Source organism: Cucurbita moschata, unplaced genomic scaffold (genome assembly GCF_002738365.1).
Source record: "Cucurbita moschata cultivar Rifu unplaced genomic scaffold, Cmos_1.0 Cmo_Scf00023, whole genome shotgun sequence".
In the NCBI taxonomy this organism is placed as follows: Eukaryota; Viridiplantae; Streptophyta; class Magnoliopsida; order Cucurbitales; family Cucurbitaceae; genus Cucurbita; species Cucurbita moschata.
In genome coordinates this window covers 2,314,012-2,333,585 of record NW_019268539.1, presented here as the reverse complement: position 1 = coordinate 2,333,585, position 19,574 = coordinate 2,314,012, and the positions used below count along the sequence as shown (strand labels likewise).

Below are 19,574 nucleotides of genomic sequence, written 5' to 3'. Positions count from 1 at the left end.
TAGTAGATGTGTTTTAAAACCGTGAGGCTAACGACGAAGCATAACGGACTAAAGCGGACAATATGTACTAGCGGTGAGCTTAGGCTATTACAAATAAGAAATCTTGATTTATTGGAACATGTGTAGAGTTTATTATCTGCATCAAAAGTAGATTTTATAAGTTTAAATTTACGTGCCTATTATCGACTCGGTTCTTGTCTCGAGTTGTAAAATAGGAGCACAGTTCATTCCTCTTTGCCTTATTATGCGTAGGTCAATACTTCAAAAAGAACTGGAGAAGTAGCTTGATGATTGGGAAAAGGATAACCATATTTCTTTTCAGAATTCTGATATTAGAAGCTTATTACTTAGGAAATGGAAAGTTTATATTTATTTATTAATTCATTATTATTATTATTATTATTATTATTATTATTATTAATGTTTCCCATATAATTGAGATTTGGCCAGAGAGGCCAGATTGATGGATCCTGTTGTTGAGATCCAATCTTTTAAAGGAAGCAAATTCCTCCCTCTACGTTACCCTTTTTCACATCTTTAAGAAAGGCTTTGAATCCTGTATAATTGATGTTTTTACAAGTCTAAAAAAACAATAATGGCTATTTTATTTTATTTTATTTCTTTTTATTTCTTTTTTCGTGATGAAAAAAATATTTTTTTAAATATTTCTGAAATTTAAATAAAGCAACAACTTTTTATTTATTTTTTAAATTTTTGGTAAATGATTTACAATAACTTTTTTAATAATAACTAAAATGATTATTCATACAAAGTTTGTAGACTATAAAAACAATAATATTTGAGAGTAGAATTACCAATTATACATGTAATTCAAACATAAATTCACTAATTAAAATATTATATTATCAATAAAAAATCATATCTTTGATCTAAAATGTATTAAAAAAAAATTCAAAATCGATAAGCTTCATATACATTAATACACATTTTCTCATGCATAAATATGAGAGAATTTTTATAAATTTCAAGCAAAAAAATGTTCGCATAAATTAAAGGCGTGTTGCTTGTGTAGTCACATGTCGAATGTCCAGATCATGCTTGTTCAAGATATGTTGTCTGTGGCTGCATGCTCGTTTCAAACTTTTTTTACTTGCTTTCATGTTAGATAGATCTGTACTATTATTGTTGTGTGAATACTGGGTGTATGATCCGTCACCAAAATCATGCTAAAATGACCTAAAATATACTCTAGGGAGATGGAACTAGTTGTCAATTCTTCCTACCCGAGTTATATGCTATCAAAATTGTTGTTGTCGTCTACTTTTTAGCTTATAACATTACTATCTTTAAAAAAAAATTAACGTATTTCTTAGCTCACGTTTTCTAAACACTTTCTTTTAAACATGATTCGTGGTTCGAGCATACATCGATATTGTCCACAAAGTGTGAATTTCAACTCGTTCGTTGGTTTAGAATAAGTGCGGGATCGCAGCATAAGAATGCAATTGTGACACTCCACGTATAGCTTATTAGTATGACTAAGAAGTTAAATATAGTAATTATTTTTTTAAAAGATATTAAATAACAAATTTAATGGTATTTAGATAAATATATTAAACATAAAATAAAAAATTTTAAATTGAATTTTTAAAATTTTCGAACTTATTATATATAATAAATTCATGGACAGAATGCTAATAAAATATTAATTTTTGTATGAAAAATTAAAGATTATTTTAAAGATTTATTAAAAATATAATAACGAAATTTAAATAATATAAGAGTAAATTATAATCTTTTAACGCGTCGAAATTTCAAAAGACAAGGACCGATTTTCCCGGGAAAATTACAATTCCTCGACGTGCTTTGCATTCAAAACCCTTTCTAACATATTTTCGATTCCCAGTGACGCCATTTTATGTATAGTTCTTCCCCTCCTCTGGTAGCCGTTCTTCAACTTTGAGGGAATTTGCAAACTCAAATCCGATTTTTGAGCATCAAATTTCGTTGATCAATCCAAAATAGTAACAATGTTGAAGATCGCGATTTGAATTCATGCCGACCACTACTCTTCTCTCCCTCTCCCTGTGACTCTGTTTCTTCCTCTTGGAGGCTCAAAATAGCATTCCGATTTCTTCTCTTTCATCCACTACCATAAACTTCATGGAAAATGATCAAGCATCTTCAGCTTCTTCTTTCAGGTCTTTTTTCTTCTATTTGTTTTCTTTTTTCAGATTTTGTAATGTGAAAATATGTGAGATTGTTTGATTCTGTATGCTTGCTGATTGTTACTTGCGGAGTTTTGATTGTGCAATGGCTATTATTAGGTTTCTGTTTGCCGAAGTAGTAAGATACGAAAATGTATGAGATTATTTGATTATGAGCTGATTGTAATGTGCGGATTTTTTTGATTTCGTGATGGATTGTTAAGTATCTGTTTGCGTTTTTTTCAAAAAAAGATTGGAGGTGATATGATTGTTATCTGCAGATTTCAATAGTAGCGCAATAATTAATTAAGTTTAGAAGTAGGATTCAGTCGACTGATGGTGCTTGAGCTTGACGAATTGTTGTTTTTTGATGTAGTAAGACGCCCGAGCGAACGTTGCAGCGATTGAAGATGTTGTTGCAAGTTTCAACCGCAAAGAAATTGGATCAGCAAGACTCTGCGAATATGGTTGAATGCAATCCGACTGTGCTTCAAACCGGAAGGTTGTTTCCCTCGCTACTTTGATTTCAACACATTTATTTGCATATTTTCCTTCGGTTTCTCAATTTATGGCAGTTCCTTCTCTTGGCACGACGAGTTTACGAAGCTATTTTTTTAGGCCTTTGTCGGTCTAGTTTGGACTCGAAAGAAAATTGATTGTGCAAACCAAATTGTCGAGGATTGTTGGGAGAGGGTCCCAAATTGACTAATTAAAGGGTTGATCATAGGTTTATACGTAAGAAATGCATCTCTATTGATATTAGATCTTTTGGGAAAATCAAAAGAAAACCACAAGAGTTTATGTTCAAAGTGGACAATATTATATCATTGCGGAGATTTGTGATTCCTAACACAAACCATTAACAAAGGGTTTAATCCCGTTTGGACCTAAAGAATTCGGAAAACAAACAAATGAATAGAACGGGCTGGTTTTGGTTTGGTTTTGCACGTCCCTAGTATATGTTTGAATTTTTTTTTCATTTTTTTTCCTTTTAGTGTTTAATGTTATAGTTGTGGGATGGGGATTGGAAACTTTGACATAAAGGAAAGGTTCGGCCAATAATGAAGTTTACTGATGGCTTAATTATAGAGCTATAGAGCTATGCTCAAGTTGGGTTTATTTTGTCTGGTTGCTTCTTCTTGACCTGATTTATACTTTCTGCAAGTCTCTAGTGGCCATTTATTCAAATTTCCCATGTCATCAAGTGTTCTATATTTAGTTATTAGAGATTTTGCCTTGGAGCTTTTATGCTGTTTGTGCTGTCAATTAGTTGTTGACGTGGGAATTTGTTGAACAGCAATGATTCAGGCGATATTGCTTGTCAAGATCAATCAAAAGATCAGACAGATCAAGCTGTGGGGACTCCCAAATTAGGGAGCAGAAGACAGCGTGGATTCTCCGACTCTTTTGCTTCTCATGGTATATAAATCTCTAAGCTCCTGCAAGTACTTCATCATCCATCATGTACTAATAATGTTATGATTCTATGTGTTGGTAGAGTTGAGATTATTAGAATTGGAAGATGAAGCCAAAGACGAATCATCTCCTAGAGGGGTGCTCGAGGACTGCTTGAGAAGCTTAGATTCTGAAACAACTACTTCCCGGGACAGCACTTCCGATTGGGTAGTTAATCCGGACTCCAGAAATCCAAGCCATTGGAAAGGTTTCTTTCGCTTGCTGAAGAAAGGACCTCAAATGCGATTTCAGACCTTTCCTCCTCTAGCTGTTCCAAAAATCGCCAAAAGAAAGAGCAAAAGAATTAGAGAGGATATGCTTCCGGCAGTATCACCAGTGAGGGACTCCTCTATACAGTCCGAGTTTTGCTACTTCAAATCTTCTTGGAAGAATTTCACACTTTCAGAGCTTGAAGCTGCTAGCAATAACTTCAACCCAGGTCTATTGCTCGACACTGAATTAGCCTTGTTGATGTGAAACTTTGATAATGCCGTTCCTTTCTTTATGGTAATAGAATATCTAATTTGTATGCTGATAAAACACCTTGTTTCTTTTTTCAAAAGAAAACTTGATTGGTGAGGGTGGTTATTCTGAAGTTTACAAAGGGCAGCTGGAAGATGGGCAACTTGTCGCGATCAAGCGGCTTAATAGAGGCACCCAAGAAGAGATGACTGCAGATTTCTTGTCTGAGCTTGGAATTATCGTTCATGTTGATCATCCTAATGTTGCGAGCGTAATTGGGTACGGCGTTGAAGGGGGAATGCACCTTATACTTCATTTATCACCCCTTGGAAGCCTGGCATCCATACTTTATGGTTTGTTATTTATTGTCAATCTTTTGCATTTCTAACCGTTTAATTTATTGCTAAATCCACCGGTATAATCTAGGGCCAAAGGAGAGACTGGATTGGTCAACCAGGTATAAGATTGCTCTAGGAATTGCTGAAGGCCTCCTGTATCTTCATGAAGGCTGCCAAAGAAGAATAATCCACAGAGACATTAAGGCCTCTAATATATTGCTTAGAGAAGATTTTGAGCCTCAGGTATGCTTTATGCTCTGACAGTTATCCAAGTGTTGTAGCTGGAGATATGCAGGAAAGTTGAACTCAATGCAAACATATTGTAAAGTTTGCGCATTGACATTGATAACATCAAATAAAAATCCTTAGGATATCCAACCTAAAAATGCAGTTTCTATTTAGGATGGGTTGGGAGGGAGTCCCATGTTGACTAATTTAGTAAAGGATCATAAGGAACATCTCCATTGGTATGAGACCTTTTTTAGAAACTCAAAGCAAAGCCACGAGAGTTTATGCTCAAAGTGGACAATATTATACTATTGGAGAGAGTCGTGATTTCTAACTTGGTATCAGAGGTGTCATGCCCTTAACTTAGCTATGTCAATAGAATTCTTAAATGTGGAACAAAGAAGTTATGAGCCTCGAATGTGTAGTCAAAAGTGACTCAAGTTTCAAACAAATGGTGTACTTTGTTCGAGGACTCCAGAGAAGGAGTCGAACCTCGATTAAATGGAGGCTGTTCGAGAGCGCTCTATAGTGTACTTTGTTCGAAGGATGGTTAAGGATTATTGGGAGGGAGTCCCACGTTGGCTAATTTAAGGAATGATCATGGGTTTATAAGTAAGGAATACATCTCCATTGGTATGAGGCCTTTCGGGAAGCTTAAAGCAAAACCATGAGATCTTATGCTCAAAGTGGACAATATCATACTAGTGTGGAGAGAATACCTCTCCATGATATGAGGCCTTCTCGAGAAGTCCAAAGCAAAACTATGAGATCTTATGTTCAAAGTGAACAATATCGTACTAGTGTAGAGAGTCATGATTCCTAACCGTTTCAACATCTTTTAGATATCCGACTTTGGGCTTGCTAAGTGGCTACCAGATCAATGGACTCACCATACCGTGTCGAAGTTCGAAGGCACATTCGGGTTCGTCGATCGAAAATTCTTGTGAAGAATTTTTAAAATCCTACTACTCCAACCCTGATCCTCCTCTGATGATTATAGGTACCTTCCCCCTGAGTTCTTTATGCATGGCATTGTTGATGAAAAAACCGATGTCTATGCTTATGGAGTACTTTTATTGGAACTCATTACCGGACGGCAAGCATTGAATAGCTCACAGCAAAGCCTTGTGATGTGGGTATGTCCCCAACTGCAATCTCAATTTTGCTGATCTTGAGAACAATTTTGTGTATAACACTTGTCTGTTAAAAACTATTTGCAGGCTAAACCTCTACTTCCTAAAGATAATCTCAAGGATCTTGTTGATCCATGTCTTCTCGACGTATTTGACACCGAACAAATGAAGCTTATGACATCGGTAGCTTCAATGTGCATAAATCAATCTTCAATTCAACGGCCAGAGATGTGCGAGGTAACCACTTTTACTTAGATAATCATGAGTACGAGTCAAAGATTAAAATTATCTCCAGTAAGGTAGAAAAGAGTTAGCTCAATTGATTAAGATACATACCTTTGACTAAAAAGTTTAGAAGTGTGAAAGTCCGCACCACATGTTGAACTAAAAGAAAAAGAAAAAAAAAAAAGATTGAAGCATTGATCCTCTCATACCTCGAGGTTATCTCTACACCTTGGTAGAAGATTGTCATTCATTTCTAAACATTGAAATGATGTTCTATCATGTTTTTCGTTCAGCATTGATAAATTTTTTAGAAAAAATGAAGTCTCGGTACATAACGATTTTATTTTTAAAAATCTATATTTGATTCCTCACAACTTTGTTATTATCGACTTCACATTTCTTAAATTAGATTTGGTATCTTATATTCATATATATATATATATATATATATATAGATTGTTGAGATCCTGAAAGGAAATGGAGCTGCTTTGGAACTTTTACGACGACAGAAATCTATATTTCAGAGGACATACTCCGAGGAACTTTTAGATGCAGAAGAGTATAATTCTACCAAGTATTTAAGTGATATGGATCGACATTTAGAGATTGTTTTAGGAGCTTGTGATATTGATGTTTAGGTTTATTATCACCTCACAAATACTTTGTTTTTTTTTTAAAAATTCTCCCACGAAATAATTTTTATACGATATTTATGCAGTGATACTCATCATAATATATGATCTCGATGTTTTAATTTTGTGATTTGAAGTTATTTTCTTTTTGTTGTAAATGTTGAATTCATTTGAGAATACCAGTGATAGTCCAAATGTTGTTACTTGTTATTATATTTGAAATTTTCTGTTTGCATGGTTTGAGTTTAGAGATGTTGGTATTTTCTTCATTTCAATTATCAAATTTTATGTATGGTTGGTATGTACTTAATGCAAGTTCAACTATGCTCGTTTTAATGCAAGTTCAACTATGCTCGTTTTGACATATGGTTGTATCTCATTTGAATAAATTGTCATGGACCATCCATTATTCAATATATTCTTTTGAGTCATCGAGGAGAAATTTCTTTCATTGGAATGTGACCTTAGTTCGTTCACAATCCACTCCCTTGGAATGATGTCTGGCTCTAATACCATTTGTAATTGTCTAAGCCCACTACTAGTAGATATGGTATGTTTCCAATGTCCTCGCTTGCACACTGTAAACCTATTCCTAGTAGATATTGTTTGCTTTGACCCGTTACCTATCGCCGTCAATTTCACTGTTTTTAAAACACATATGTGAGGGAGGAGTTTCTACACCCTACAAGTAATACTTCGTTTCCTCATTATCTATCATTGTCAATCTCACTGTTTTTAAAACGCATATGTGATGGAAAAGTTTCTACACCCTACAAGTAATACTTCGTTTCCTCATTATCTATCATTGTCAATCTCACTGTTTTTAAAACGCATATGTGATGGAAAAGTTTCTATACCATTACAAGGAATGCTTCGTTGTTTCTCTCATAGATGTGGGATCTCACATCTAAAACTCATGAGATAAATTCCTTAAAACGTACCAAAGAATTTCTCATCAATAAAATATTAGCCTAAACTCGTTTAGATATTATATTCGAAGGAGAAAAATAAAGAAAAGAAATAGACTGGTTTCTTATTCTGACGTGGCAATCTCGCACGTGTAGTTGGCATCAATGTTTTTCTGTCGAGACTCGAGAGGAAGCCGCCCCTTTAAAACTCTGGATTTGCAGACTTCGAATAAATTTTCTCCGATCACTCTCTCTCTCTCTCTCTCTCTCTCTCTAATTTAATCCGATCGAGACTATGTCCAAATTTCGCAATCTGTTATTTCTCTTCTTGATTTTGATCTCATCGGTTGTTCGGGAATCAAGTTGTTCGTATGCTGGTTCGGCTACCTCCACCGTAGATCCTAGTAAAGTGAAGCAGATTTCATGGAAACCGAGGTTCTTAACGCTATCATTTTCAAACGCACGTATCTTCTTTTTTATTTCTTTTCCGTTCTATCGTGTTTGTTTGCTGAGAAAGTTATGGAGCTCGAAATTGTTTTAGATTTTAACTTCTTGTCGTCTAGGTTAAGTTCAGTGACGGTTCGCTACTGCAATAGCCTTAATTCAGTTTTGGATTGTAATTTATGCTTCGCAAATTTTTTATTAGGCGTTTTGCTGATGTTGCAGAGCTTTTGTATATGAAGGATTTCTCACGGACCTAGAATGCGACCATCTGGTTTCTATAGTAAGTTAAGCTTTAGTGATATTCATCTTTATAGAAGTCATGTCGATCTCTGTTGTTGAAGGCTCGTTTTTCTTCTCCGATAGGCGAGATCCGAGCTAAAGAGATCTGAAGTTGCTGATAATGATTCAGGAGATAGCAAGCTCAGTACTGTTCGAACGAGCTCAGGAATGTTCATTTCTAAGAGCAAGGTTAGGTTCGATCTCCATACAAATAATCTTCCAGTTTGTTTTTCTCGATGTTTTCTCTAATTTCTCTTTCGATTTTTGTTTTTGATCGGAAAAAAACTTCTGCTACTAGTGGTCGCTGAATCTATTTATGAATTAAACTAATGGAAGAAACTTTGCTGGTAAGAAACTGAAATATATTGCATTCTCAAAGAGGTTAAACAATCACATTACAATTTGAATGTTCCTGATTGCGTGGCTGCACTAATCAACATTGCGTCTTGTGTGTAAGTTTAGGATCTTAGTTTGAGTTACGACGTCCACTATGTTAATTGTTCATACAAAATTATAGAGCAAACAATTTTTCAGAAATAATAACTTGAAACCTTCTCTCCTATCTTGTTAAATCAGGACTAGATTGAAGAGTTCTGAGTGGTTATGTTTTAATAAATCTAATATACATTGTACTTCGTGTTCATCCCTCCCTCATGTATCTTAGGCTTGATGTGTATAGTATACCAATAACTATTTCATTTGGTTCTATTAAGTATAGTTGAAGTATCTTCTTTATTTACATTTTTATTTGATATTCAGGATCCTATTGTTTCTGGCATCGAGGACAAAATTGCTGCATGGACTTTTCTTCCAAAAGGTATACGATTTGTTCATTGTCAAATCACAGATTTTGCCATTGATTTGTTACGTCATATGCATTTGAATTACTACAGTTGATTTTCATAACCATTAGTAACATTCATGCTGTTTCCATTGATTTGGTTATGTGGAGTACTAGTGTTAGTCTAAGGGGGTGTTCATAAGTTGTGTTAGTCTACCATAAATTATTTGGATTGAGTGGTTCGGGTTGTTCAAATTTTTGTTTTTAATAAAAGTAAAATATTAATATGTAAAACATTTTATTTATTTATTTTCAAATATTGAATTAAGATTTATAACTCAATTTTTTAAAAGCGCCCTTCTAAAAAATTAAAATTTCATTTAAGAGTTCTTAATAAAATAAAAAAAAATAATAATGAAATAAAAATTCGAATTTGTTCGATTTAATCTAAACTTATTTTAGAGGAACTCATGAACTAATTTAACCTATAATTTTTTCTTTTTTTTTTGAACCCAACTCAACCTAGATAAGTTGATAATCCAACTCAAATTCTACGAGTTAGTCACTCTATTATTATTATTATTATTTTGTTACTGCAAATGTAGCGGGTATTTCCCATTTTTCAGAGAATGGAGAGGACATTCAGGTATTGAGATATGAGCATGGCCAGAAGTATGAATCACATTATGATTACTTTGTTGACAAGGTTAATATTGCCCGGGGAGGACATCGTTTAGCTACAGTCCTTATGTATCTCTCTAATGTGACCAAAGGCGGTGAAACAGTTTTTCCCTTGGCTGAGGTTAGTTCCAAGTGTTGATTCACAAACTAATTTAACCAAATTATTGGTCAATTGGATTAGACATGAAGCTCAAGGATTACTGAAACTCTTCCTCACAAATAAGTGAATTATGCTAAAAATGATAAGGATTCTTTGATCTCATGTTAAGAATGAGAAGCTCTAATACTATGTTAACAATAATCGATTCCACTTATGTTTCTCATTTTTAACATGATATCAGAACTTCTCATTCTTAACACAATTTTTAACCCAATTTTGATATTAAATTTGTAAATGAATTTGGTTCATAAATGACTAAAATCGATAGCAGATCTGTTTAACCTTGTTATATAATCTTATATGAGCAGAAATCTCCCCGCCGGAGGGCTTCTGAAACAGACGAGGATCTCTCAGAGTGTGCAAGGCAAGGAATTGCAGGTACGAGGGCCCAAACAAACAAACTATAGAGCTTTTGCTGAAATTAATGTGCTTTTATTTGTGACTTTATATTCTCACTTGGAACGAACGGATGTAGTGAAACCAAAGAAAGGCGATGCCCTTCTTTTCTTTAGTCTCGAACCAAATGCAATCCCAGACACCAATAGTCTCCATGGAGGCTGCCCTGTTCTTGAAGGAGAAAAATGGTCAGCAACAAAGTGGATTCACGTTGACTCTTTCAGCAAAAACTTGGGAAACATTGGGGACTGTTCGGATCTAAACGAAAGCTGTGAGAGATGGGCTGCCTTAGGGGAGTGCACCAAAAACCCTGAGTATATGGTCGGATCTCCGGAGCTTCCAGGCTACTGTAGGCGGAGTTGCAGGATCTGTTGATACACTCCAAATTTGGATACCTTTTGGCGGTAAAATTCTTGATTCTTGCCTTTGGAAGGATAGTAATTGACTTATTTTAAAATTATTATTGGCTTATTTTAAGGTATTGTTTCTTCTAAAAATAAATACATAGACGTAATTACTTGATGAAGTTTCGTCACTCATGAATTGATTGTGTAGCTATCTTATGCCTTTTGAACTCTGAAGCACGGATGAATGAAGCAGTAGCCGTCGGGTAATTATAACTCTACTTCTCTTTTTTTCTTAATATGATTGAAAAATATATTTCTTTTTGTCGAAAATTACTTGTTTTATTTGTGTGATCATATATTGATCACCTTAACTCCTATTAAGAAACCTCCGTTACGTTTTTCTTAATCGAACTAGTTTAATTTTTCACCAACGAAAGGTAACCTTATTGGTCACCCCTATTCTCGTATTGTTTTTTTTTTCAATAAAAACTAAGTTTGATTGAAAGTACAATTTTTAACCTATATATTATATTAGAAAAGTTGCACATTATTCCCCCCAAAAAAAAGCCTAACTTGATAGGTGGTGGTTGTTGGTTCAGCCATTGTTCTTCTCATCCTTCAGCATTATATTTGGCTCATTGTAAATAGTTCTGATGTGATGAATTCAGCGAACTCCAGGAACCCAGCAGGACTTTTCAATCCATCTGAAACCAAAGGACAAAGGAAGAAAAGAGGTAAAAATAGGTATTGACAAAAAATTATCCATTTAATATGTAGGAGTGAGATCGAGCAAAAACTCGCGGTTTTTGGTAATTTATTAGAAAGAACGAAAGAAAGATTCCGTAAGCTACTTAGTAGTGGATAGGTAAAAAGAAAGCACTCCATTACGAATGTTGGGACATATCAATAAAGCAATGTCTAAGATAATGAACAAGATGCTCACTCACTCAACTAGCGCACCTCTAAAGTGGCCATGGAGATTCTTCCTCCCATCACCCACCCAGTAACTCAATCCCCTCTAATGTTAACTGTTTTTCTTCCTTCCTATTCTAAAAGATGGGAGCCTTCTTGGACAAGAAAAATGATATGTAGCATCAAACATTGACTATGATCCATCACGACTAACCCAAGCTAAAAGTAGTTGAAAACTATTAGTCAAACAAATTATTTATCTTTTAGATTGAACTCAATTGGTCAAAGAATCTTTTTTGACGGTATGCCTCTAGGGGAATCTCAGGTACTTTCAACTTAATGATTATATTCCAGGTTAAGATCAACATCTTATGCACCCATTCCACATGTTAGGAGTAGCTGGTATTTCGGCGACTCCCTATTCAATGTAGTGCATGGTTCCTTGATAACTTCTGGTTTGATCAGGAAAACCACAAAAAAAAAATGAATATGCTAATGAAAGTTACAGATTTAATCAAGAACAAGAAACTTATAATATCATAGCTACTCATAGTTATTTTGGTCAATTGATCTTCTAATGTACTAGTTTCAACAACTCTCGTTCTTTAGCTGTAGTAGGTATTTAGTTCATTGCCTTAGATATTAGAACCATTAGAACTATGACTTTTAACTTAAAGATGCCTCAAGAAAAGAAAAGAAAAAAAAAACTTCAAGTACTACAGTAGCTAAGGATAGACATATGGCAATGACTTATAACAGTATAAAATGTAAAAACTTGTTTTTAAATTTCTGGAGAAATAATTTTATTTTTTGAATATAGAAAGCTTCAATGTCGGGCGAGATTCAAACATTTAACTTTTAGTTATCATTGATGAGTTATTACTGACTACATAGACAAATATAAATAATAAACATCCATTTGTTTATTTCACATACGACAAACATAGGGCTGTTTATTGTATGAACAAAAGAAGGTAGTAAAAGAAGGGGGGGCATTTTAAGATGGGTCAAATCTGTTAAGGATAGTTGACCGTCACTATAAGGCAAATATCTAGATATTTGCCTTACATTACGGGTTACCATATTTGCCCTCTTATTAAAGGCAAATATATTGCATTCATTTATTATTCTTTCCTTTTATTACTATTTCCATAATATTTGTAATTTACCATATTTCTGTATTCTGAAAATAATTATAAATAAGAGAACTCTCACCCCCATTGAGGTGTGGTGGATTCAGCAAACATTCACATGGTATCAGAGCCCTTTCGGTTTAACAACCCTGATCCTTTCTTCTCTATGGCTTCCGAATCTTCTTATCATCTTCTTCCTTTCAATACTCTAATCCATATGATCACCATCAAACTTTCTTCCTCCAATTATCTTCTTTGGAAAAGCCAACTTCTCCCTCTTCTTGAGAGTCAAGACATGCTGGGCTATGTCGATGGAACCAGGGTTCCACCACCTCGCTTTGAACCAGAAACCTCTTCAACACTCAACCCCAAATATTTGGCATGGAGAGCAGCCGATCAACGACTTCTCTGTCTCCTGCTCTCCTCTCTCACTGAGGAAGCCATGGCTGTTGTCGTTGGTCTCCCTACTGCACGTGATGTTTGGCTTGCGTTGGAAACTACGTTCAGCCATCAGTCGAAAGCTCGTGAACTGAGACTCAAGGATGACTTGCAGTTGATGAAACGTGGCACCAAACCTGTTGCTGAGTATGCCCGTGCCTTCAAAAAAAATTTGTGACCAACTTCATGCCATTGGCAGACCGGTCGAGGACATTGATAAAGTGCACTGGTTCCTTCGTGGACTCGGCACCGAATTTTCAGCTTTTTCTACTGCTCAGATGGCTCTTACCTCTATCCCCTGTTTTGCAGATTTAGTCTCTAAAGCTGAAAGTTTTGAGTTGTTTCAGCTCTCCCTTGAGTCCTCTAACTCCACTCCTACAGCATTCACAGTCACTAATCGTGGTCGCACCCATGGAAGCCACCCTGCTTCCTTTACCAACCAGCGAGGTCGTTCTTATTCTCACAAAAATAACTCTTCTAATCGAGGACGAACCCACTCAAGTCAAGGTCGTCGACCACCTCACTGCCAAATATGCCGCAAAGAGGGCCATTATGCTGACCGCTGCAACCAACGGTATGTTCGACCTGATTCTTCTCATGCTCACCTTGCTGAAGCCTTTAACACGTCATGTTCTATTGCTGGACCCGATACTGCTGATTGGTTTCTGGACACTGGAGCTTCGGCCCATATGACTGCCGACCCATCTATTTTGGATCAGTCTAAAAATTACACGGGTAAGGACTCTGTGATTGTAGGAAACGGTGCTTCCCTACCCATTACCCACACCGGTACTCTTTCACCTGTTCCAAATATTCACTTGTTAGATGTCTTGGTTGTCCCTCACCTCACTAAAAATCTTCTTTCCATAAGTAAATTAACGTCTGATTTTCCTCTCTCCGTTACATTTACTAATAATCTTATTACTATCCAGAATCGTCAAACAGGAAGGGTGGTGGCAACCGGTAAAAGAGATGGAGGGCTATATGTGCTGGAGCGCGGCAACTCTGCTTTTATTTCAGCCCTTAGAAACAAATCTTTACGTGCTTCATATGATTTATGGCATGCTCGTCTAGGTCATGTGAATCATTCTGTTATTTCTTTTTTAAATAGAAAAGGTCATCTTTCTCTTACGTCTTTATTGCCTTCTCCATCATTATGTAATACCTGTCAGCTTGCAAAAAGTCATCGATTGCCTTATTCCCGCAATGAACGTAGGTCGTCTCATGTGTTAGATCTTATTCATTGTGATCTTTGGGGTCCTTCTCCCGTCAAATCAAATTCGGGTTTCCTTTATTATGTTATTTTTATTGATGATTATTCTCGATTCACTTGGTTTTACCCTTTAAAATTTAAATCTGATTTTTTTGATATTTTTCTTCAATTTCAAAAATTTGTGGAAAATCAATATTCTTCTCGTATCAAGGTATTTCAAAGTGATGGTGGTACCGAATTTACTAATACTTGTTTCAAAACTCATTTACGTAATTCTGGCATCCACCATCAACTCTCTTGTCCATATACACCTGCTCAAAATGGTCGTGCTGAGAGAAAACATCGTCATGTGACTGAGACTGGCTTGGCCCTTCTCTTTCACTCTCATCTTTCTTCTCGTTTTTGGGTTGACGCCTTCAGCACTGCAGCTTATATTATCAACCGGTTGCCTACTCCACTTCTTGGAGGTAAGTCACCCTTTGAACTCCTTTATGGCTACACTCCACATTATGACAATTTTCATCCCTTTGGTTGTCGTGTTTATCCTTATTTGCGTGATTATATGCCTAACAAGCTTTCTCCCCGCAGCATTCCTTGTATTTTTTTGGGTTATAGTCCTGCTCATAAAGGGTTTCGCTGTCTTGATCCGGCCACCACTAAGCTATATATCACCTGTCATGCTCAATTTGATGAAACCCACTTTCCTGCTATCCCTAGCTCCCAGACCCAACCTCTTTCCTCTATTCCTATTTCAAATTTCTTAGAACCACATTTTCATCATATTGATTCATCCCCCCCTACCACTTCATCACCGCAAACTCCTCGATCCAGTTCATCCCCGTGTGATATTTGTTCTGACCTTGTAGATGAGTCTGTGCAGGTTGATACTTCTCTTGCAGGTTCCACTTTGCCACCTTCGACTTCTAATTCGACCTCTATTGAACCTCCTGTTGATTTCTCTTCTTTGGGCACTCATCCTATGATCACACGAGCCAAAGCTGGTATATTCAAGACTCGTCATCCAGCAAATCTTGGTATTTTGGGCTCATCTGGACTTCTTTCTGCTCTTCTTGCATCCACTGAGCCAAAAGGATTCAAATCTGCGGCTAAGAATCCTGCTTGGGTGGCTGCCATGGATGAAGAAATTCAAGCATTACAACAAAATGATACTTGGACTTTGGTTCCTCGCCCTGCTAACACCAACATCGTGGGCTCTAAATGGGTGTTTCGTATTAAATATTTGCCTGATGGATCTGTCGAGCGTTTCAAGGCTCGTCTTGTTGCCAAAGGTTATACTCAGGTTCCTGGTCTTGACTACACTGACACTTTCAGTCCGGTTGTCAAAGCTACCACTGTCCGTGTTGTGCTTTCTATTGCAGTCACAAATAAATGGCCTCTTCGACAACTTGATGTCAAGAATGCTTTTCTCAATGGAACTCTTATTGAACGTGTTCATATGGAACAACCTCCTGGGTATATTGATCCTCGATTTCCCACTCATGTTTGTCTATTAAAGAAAGCCCTCTATGGTTTAAAGCAAGCTCCTCGTGCTTGGTTTCAGCGTTTTAGCTCATTTCTTCTCACACTTGGGTTTTCTTGCAGTCGCGCTGACACGTCCCTTTTTGTCTTTCATCAGCAATCTAACATTATCTATTTGCTTCTTTATGTTGATGACATTATTGTTACCGGCAACAACTCATCTCTTATTGACAGCTTTACTCGCAAGCTTCATTCTGAGTTTGCTACCAAAGATTTGGGTTCTCTCAGTTACTTTCTTGGTCTTGAAGCTTCACCCACTCCTGATGGTCTCTTTATTAGTCAGTTAAAATATGCTCGAGATATTCTTACTCGTGCTCAGTTGCTCGATAGCAAACCAGTTCACACTCCTATGGTTGTTTCTCAACACTTGACTGCTGATGGTTCTCCTTTCTCTGATCCTACTCTCTACAGATCTCTTGTTGGCGCCCTTCAGTACTTGACTATTACGCGTCCAGATATTGCCTATGCTGTCAATTCTGTCAGTCAATTCTTGCATGCCCCTACTGCAGATCACTTTCTTGCTGTCAAACGTATTCTTCGCTATGTCAAAGGAACACTCCACTTTGGTCTTACCTTTCGTCCATCCAATGTTCCTAGTACGCTAGTCGCTTATTCGGATGCTGACTGGGCTGGTTGTCCCGATACTCGTCGTTCTACATCCGGCTATTCTATTTATCTTGGTAACAATCTGGTTTCTTGGAGTGCCAAAAAGCAACCTACTGTCTCACGCTCCAGCTGTGAATCTGAGTATCGTGCTCTTGCCACAACCGCTGCTGAACTTCTTTGGGTTACGCATCTTTTGCATGACCTCAAGGTCCCTATTTCAAAGCAGCCCTTACTCTTATGTGACAACAAAAGTGCTATTTTTTTGAGCTCTAATCCCGTTTCTCACAAGCGGGCCAAACATGTTGAACTAGATTATCATTTCCTTCGAGAACTTGTTATCGCTGGCAAACTTCGCACACAATATGTACCCTCTCATCTCCAAGTTGCTGACATCTTCACAAAGAGTATTTCTCGACCTCTCTTTGAATTTTTCAGATCCAAGCTTTACGTTCGTTCAAATCCGACGCTCAGCTTGCGGGGGGGTGTTAAGGATAGTTGACCGTCACTATAAGGCAAATATCTAGATATTTGCCTTACATTACGGGTTACCATATTTGCCCTCTTATTAAAGGCAAATATATTGCATTCATTTATTATTCTTTCCTTTTATTACTATTTCCATAATATTTGTAATTTACCATATTTCTGTATTCTGAAAATAATTATAAATAAGAGAACTCTCACCCCCATTGAGGTGTGGTGGATTCAGCAAACATTCACAAAATCCAATCCAAAACCACACCGTAGTTTTGTCCCTTTTGAAGCCAAATAGAATATTTTCCTTCTTACTATTAACGATGAGAATATGGTTCCAACCCATCATGACGTGAATTCTTTTTCTTTTTCTTTTTTTAAAATAAAAATAAATAAAGAGAGAAAAAGTAATAAGAAAGAAGAGAGGAGGGGAGTAAGGAGTCTGATGAGTCATCTCGTTCTCATTATCCCAAAGATATATATATATATATATATATATATATATATATATAATTTGGGGATGGGAAAAAAAAGATGAGGATCTCAAAGAAACAAATGGCAGCCGACCAAAACGCCAAGGCACCATTCTTTTTTCTTGTTTGGTTATAATACCTCACAAAGCAAAAAGGGGTTTTCAATGGCATCATTTTGGTCCAACTTTCTGTCCCTTCTTTGCTTAATCAAACCCCACTCAAACAAATCAAACAACAGCTGCACGATTTCAACCCAGATTCCTTCTAGCTTCACAATAACTTCACCTTAAATTATCAATTTCATTCCGAGAAAGCTATATTATTATAATATATAAAAACTAATTCAAGCATAGATCATAAGTCTGAGGTTTCAGTTCCTCCACTCCAAATTAATTAGTTTCTATTTTTACCATTCATCATCTCGATATAAAAATCTCACCTGTAAAATTGAGTTTTTAAGCTCCATAGATAACAATATTATGAGTTTTAAAAAGTGAAATTCTGTAAAAATGAGAATATTAAATGTCTTATGAGAAGAAACAAACAGACCCATAGAGTTGATACTAAATTTGAGAGGTAAAAGGATTAGATTGAAAAAAGAAATGGTTAAAAGTTGAAGGACCAAGGGGACCAAAATAGAATATGGAAAAAGTTGAAGGACCAATAGATGTGGCGCACGACCAACTTTGCCTTACTAAAAGTTCCATTAAGACGCTCGCTATCCAAATTCATTGAAAGAGAACTCTGAAATCTTTTCTTATACATCATCATCAAGCTTAACTTCAGCAATAAACGACAATCAATAGTTTCTCGGGAGAAAAAGAAAGACTAGCAAAAGGGAATATTATAAATCAGTACAGCGAAAACGATGTATAGCACAGGTAAAGCAAACACTAAAAAGGAGATCAAATGGTAAAGGGCTCCTTTCAGAGTTGAGGTTCATAAATGAATAAATGACACAAAGGCCAAGAGAGAGCAAATTGAACACCTAAAAATAAGGGAAAAGCTTTGAATTGCTGCTATTACTACGATCATTAAGAACCATCTCTCACCAATAATTTTGAAGGTTTTCGGGCACTCCAACCCTTTGTCTGGTGCAATTATTGTAAAGGATCTGTGCAATTTAAGGTAGGTGCTTTGTTGGGTTGCAGTTTTAATAACTGAGTTTCTTTTTTTACTTCTTGCGTGTAGTGCAAGCATGGAGGTGGGGTTGATGCAGAGACAATGGGTCGAGTACACTAAGTCGCTATTCTTGGAGGTATGAATGAACAAAAACAAAGAGCAAATCAGAGATGGGTTTTGCTTTTGTTGTTTGGTTTTTTGGTGTTTTTTTCTATGTTGGGGAGAGTAGGATTTCTTGTTTTTTCGTCTCGTTTTTTAGATAAGAAACGATATGATATCAATCGAAAGAAAAGATGATGGCCTAAGGGTCGGGGTAGAGAGAACCACCACCCGAAGAACAGCTATGAGAAAGCGTTCGAGTTTGTTAACCATCGTGGAAAGGTAGTAGTTACAAAAGAGTTTCCTATGAGTATAACTCAACCAAGAGGAAGTTAGCTGTGTCCATTTCTTATACATTTCTTGTTTTGTAGTCTCAAAGCGATTCTTGAATTTGGTTTTCTGGTGTTTTGTCTTTGTTGGGGAGGGCTAGGATTTCTTGGACAGTCAGTTTATAGAGCTGCAAAAACTGCAAGATGAGGGCAACCCAGATTTCATTGCTGAAGTGGTGTCTCTTTTCTTCGAGGATTCCGAGAGGCTACTCAATGATCTCACTGCAGCATTGTGAGGCTTCTCGAGGCTTATAATCTATGAGTTTCTTTGTTTGGAATGAGTTTTCCCGGAATTTTTATGGGTTTTTTTTTTCTTTCCCTTTCCTTTTCAGAGCTCAACCTGACGTGGACTTTCAAAAGATTGATGGCCATGTTCATCAGCTTAAAGGAAGCAGTTCTAGGTAGGCATAACACTTAAAGGAAGCCTCTTTAGTACCTGCTTTTCCTCTTATCCTTGTGCTAAAGAGCCTTTGGGCTTGGGAGCTATTTTGAAAAATAGTCTTATGGATTTATTTTGTAAGAATTTGCCTAAAAAGAGGAAGGCTATTTTTCATAATAGCTTCCAAACAGCCAGTTCCCCCCCCCCCCCCCCCCCCCCC

The 19,574-nt window shown here is 36.4% G+C and overlaps 4 protein-coding genes across 7 annotated transcripts in view; 3 read left to right on the top strand and 1 right to left on the bottom strand.

Annotated features, from left to right (window-relative positions):
• The first annotated feature begins 1,903 nt into the window (after positions 1-1,903).
• LOC111460324 (receptor-like cytosolic serine/threonine-protein kinase RBK2) lies at positions 1,904-6,728 on the top strand. The gene is made up of 10 exons (XM_023103544.1): positions 1,904-2,162; positions 2,545-2,670; positions 3,466-3,587; positions 3,667-4,062; positions 4,187-4,438; positions 4,512-4,666; positions 5,494-5,573; positions 5,652-5,787; positions 5,872-6,021; positions 6,465-6,728. Exons 1-10 carry the CDS (start codon positions 2,125-2,127, stop codon positions 6,645-6,647), a joined length of 1,638 nt encoding a protein of 545 aa, XP_022959312.1. The 5' UTR covers positions 1,904-2,124; the 3' UTR covers positions 6,648-6,728.
• A 1,055-nt stretch (positions 6,729-7,783) lies between these two features.
• Positions 7,784-11,483, top strand: LOC111460227 (probable prolyl 4-hydroxylase 4). 2 transcript variants are annotated; one of them, XM_023103381.1, is made up of 8 exons: positions 7,784-7,984; positions 8,216-8,273; positions 8,357-8,461; positions 9,032-9,089; positions 9,680-9,855; positions 10,203-10,272; positions 10,370-10,694; positions 10,846-11,483. In XM_023103381.1, the coding sequence occupies exons 1-7, from the start codon at positions 7,845-7,847 to the stop codon at positions 10,663-10,665; spliced, it is 903 nt and encodes a 300-aa protein (XP_022959149.1). In that variant the 5' UTR covers positions 7,784-7,844; the 3' UTR covers positions 10,666-10,694; positions 10,846-11,483. The 2 variants fall into 2 exon arrangements, with proteins under 2 accessions (XP_022959149.1, XP_022959148.1); XM_023103380.1 differs by having other exon boundaries at positions 7,785-7,984; positions 10,370-10,915.
• Positions 11,105-19,574, bottom strand: part of LOC111460229 — a 12,520-nt gene continuing 4,050 nt past the window's right edge. Inside the window, exon 3 of the mRNA XM_023103386.1 lies at positions 11,105-11,341. Within this exon, the coding sequence (XP_022959154.1) occupies positions 11,333-11,341 (9 nt within the window). The 3' untranslated portion in view covers positions 11,105-11,332. The remainder of the gene's footprint in view (positions 11,342-19,574) is intronic.
• LOC111460228 (histidine-containing phosphotransfer protein 1-like) overlaps positions 18,184-19,574 on the top strand; it is a 2,592-nt gene continuing 1,201 nt past the window's right edge. The window contains exons 1-4 of one of the 3 annotated variants that reach the window (XM_023103385.1): positions 18,184-18,519; positions 18,617-18,683; positions 19,077-19,207; positions 19,308-19,376. In XM_023103385.1, the coding sequence (XP_022959153.1) occupies positions 18,624-18,683; positions 19,077-19,207; positions 19,308-19,376 (260 nt within the window). In that variant the 5' untranslated portion in view covers positions 18,184-18,519; positions 18,617-18,623. Of the gene's footprint in view, positions 18,531-18,616; positions 18,684-19,076; positions 19,208-19,307; positions 19,377-19,574 lie in introns of all 3 variants that reach the window. The other 2 variants (XM_023103383.1, XM_023103382.1) reach the window with 2 other exon arrangements.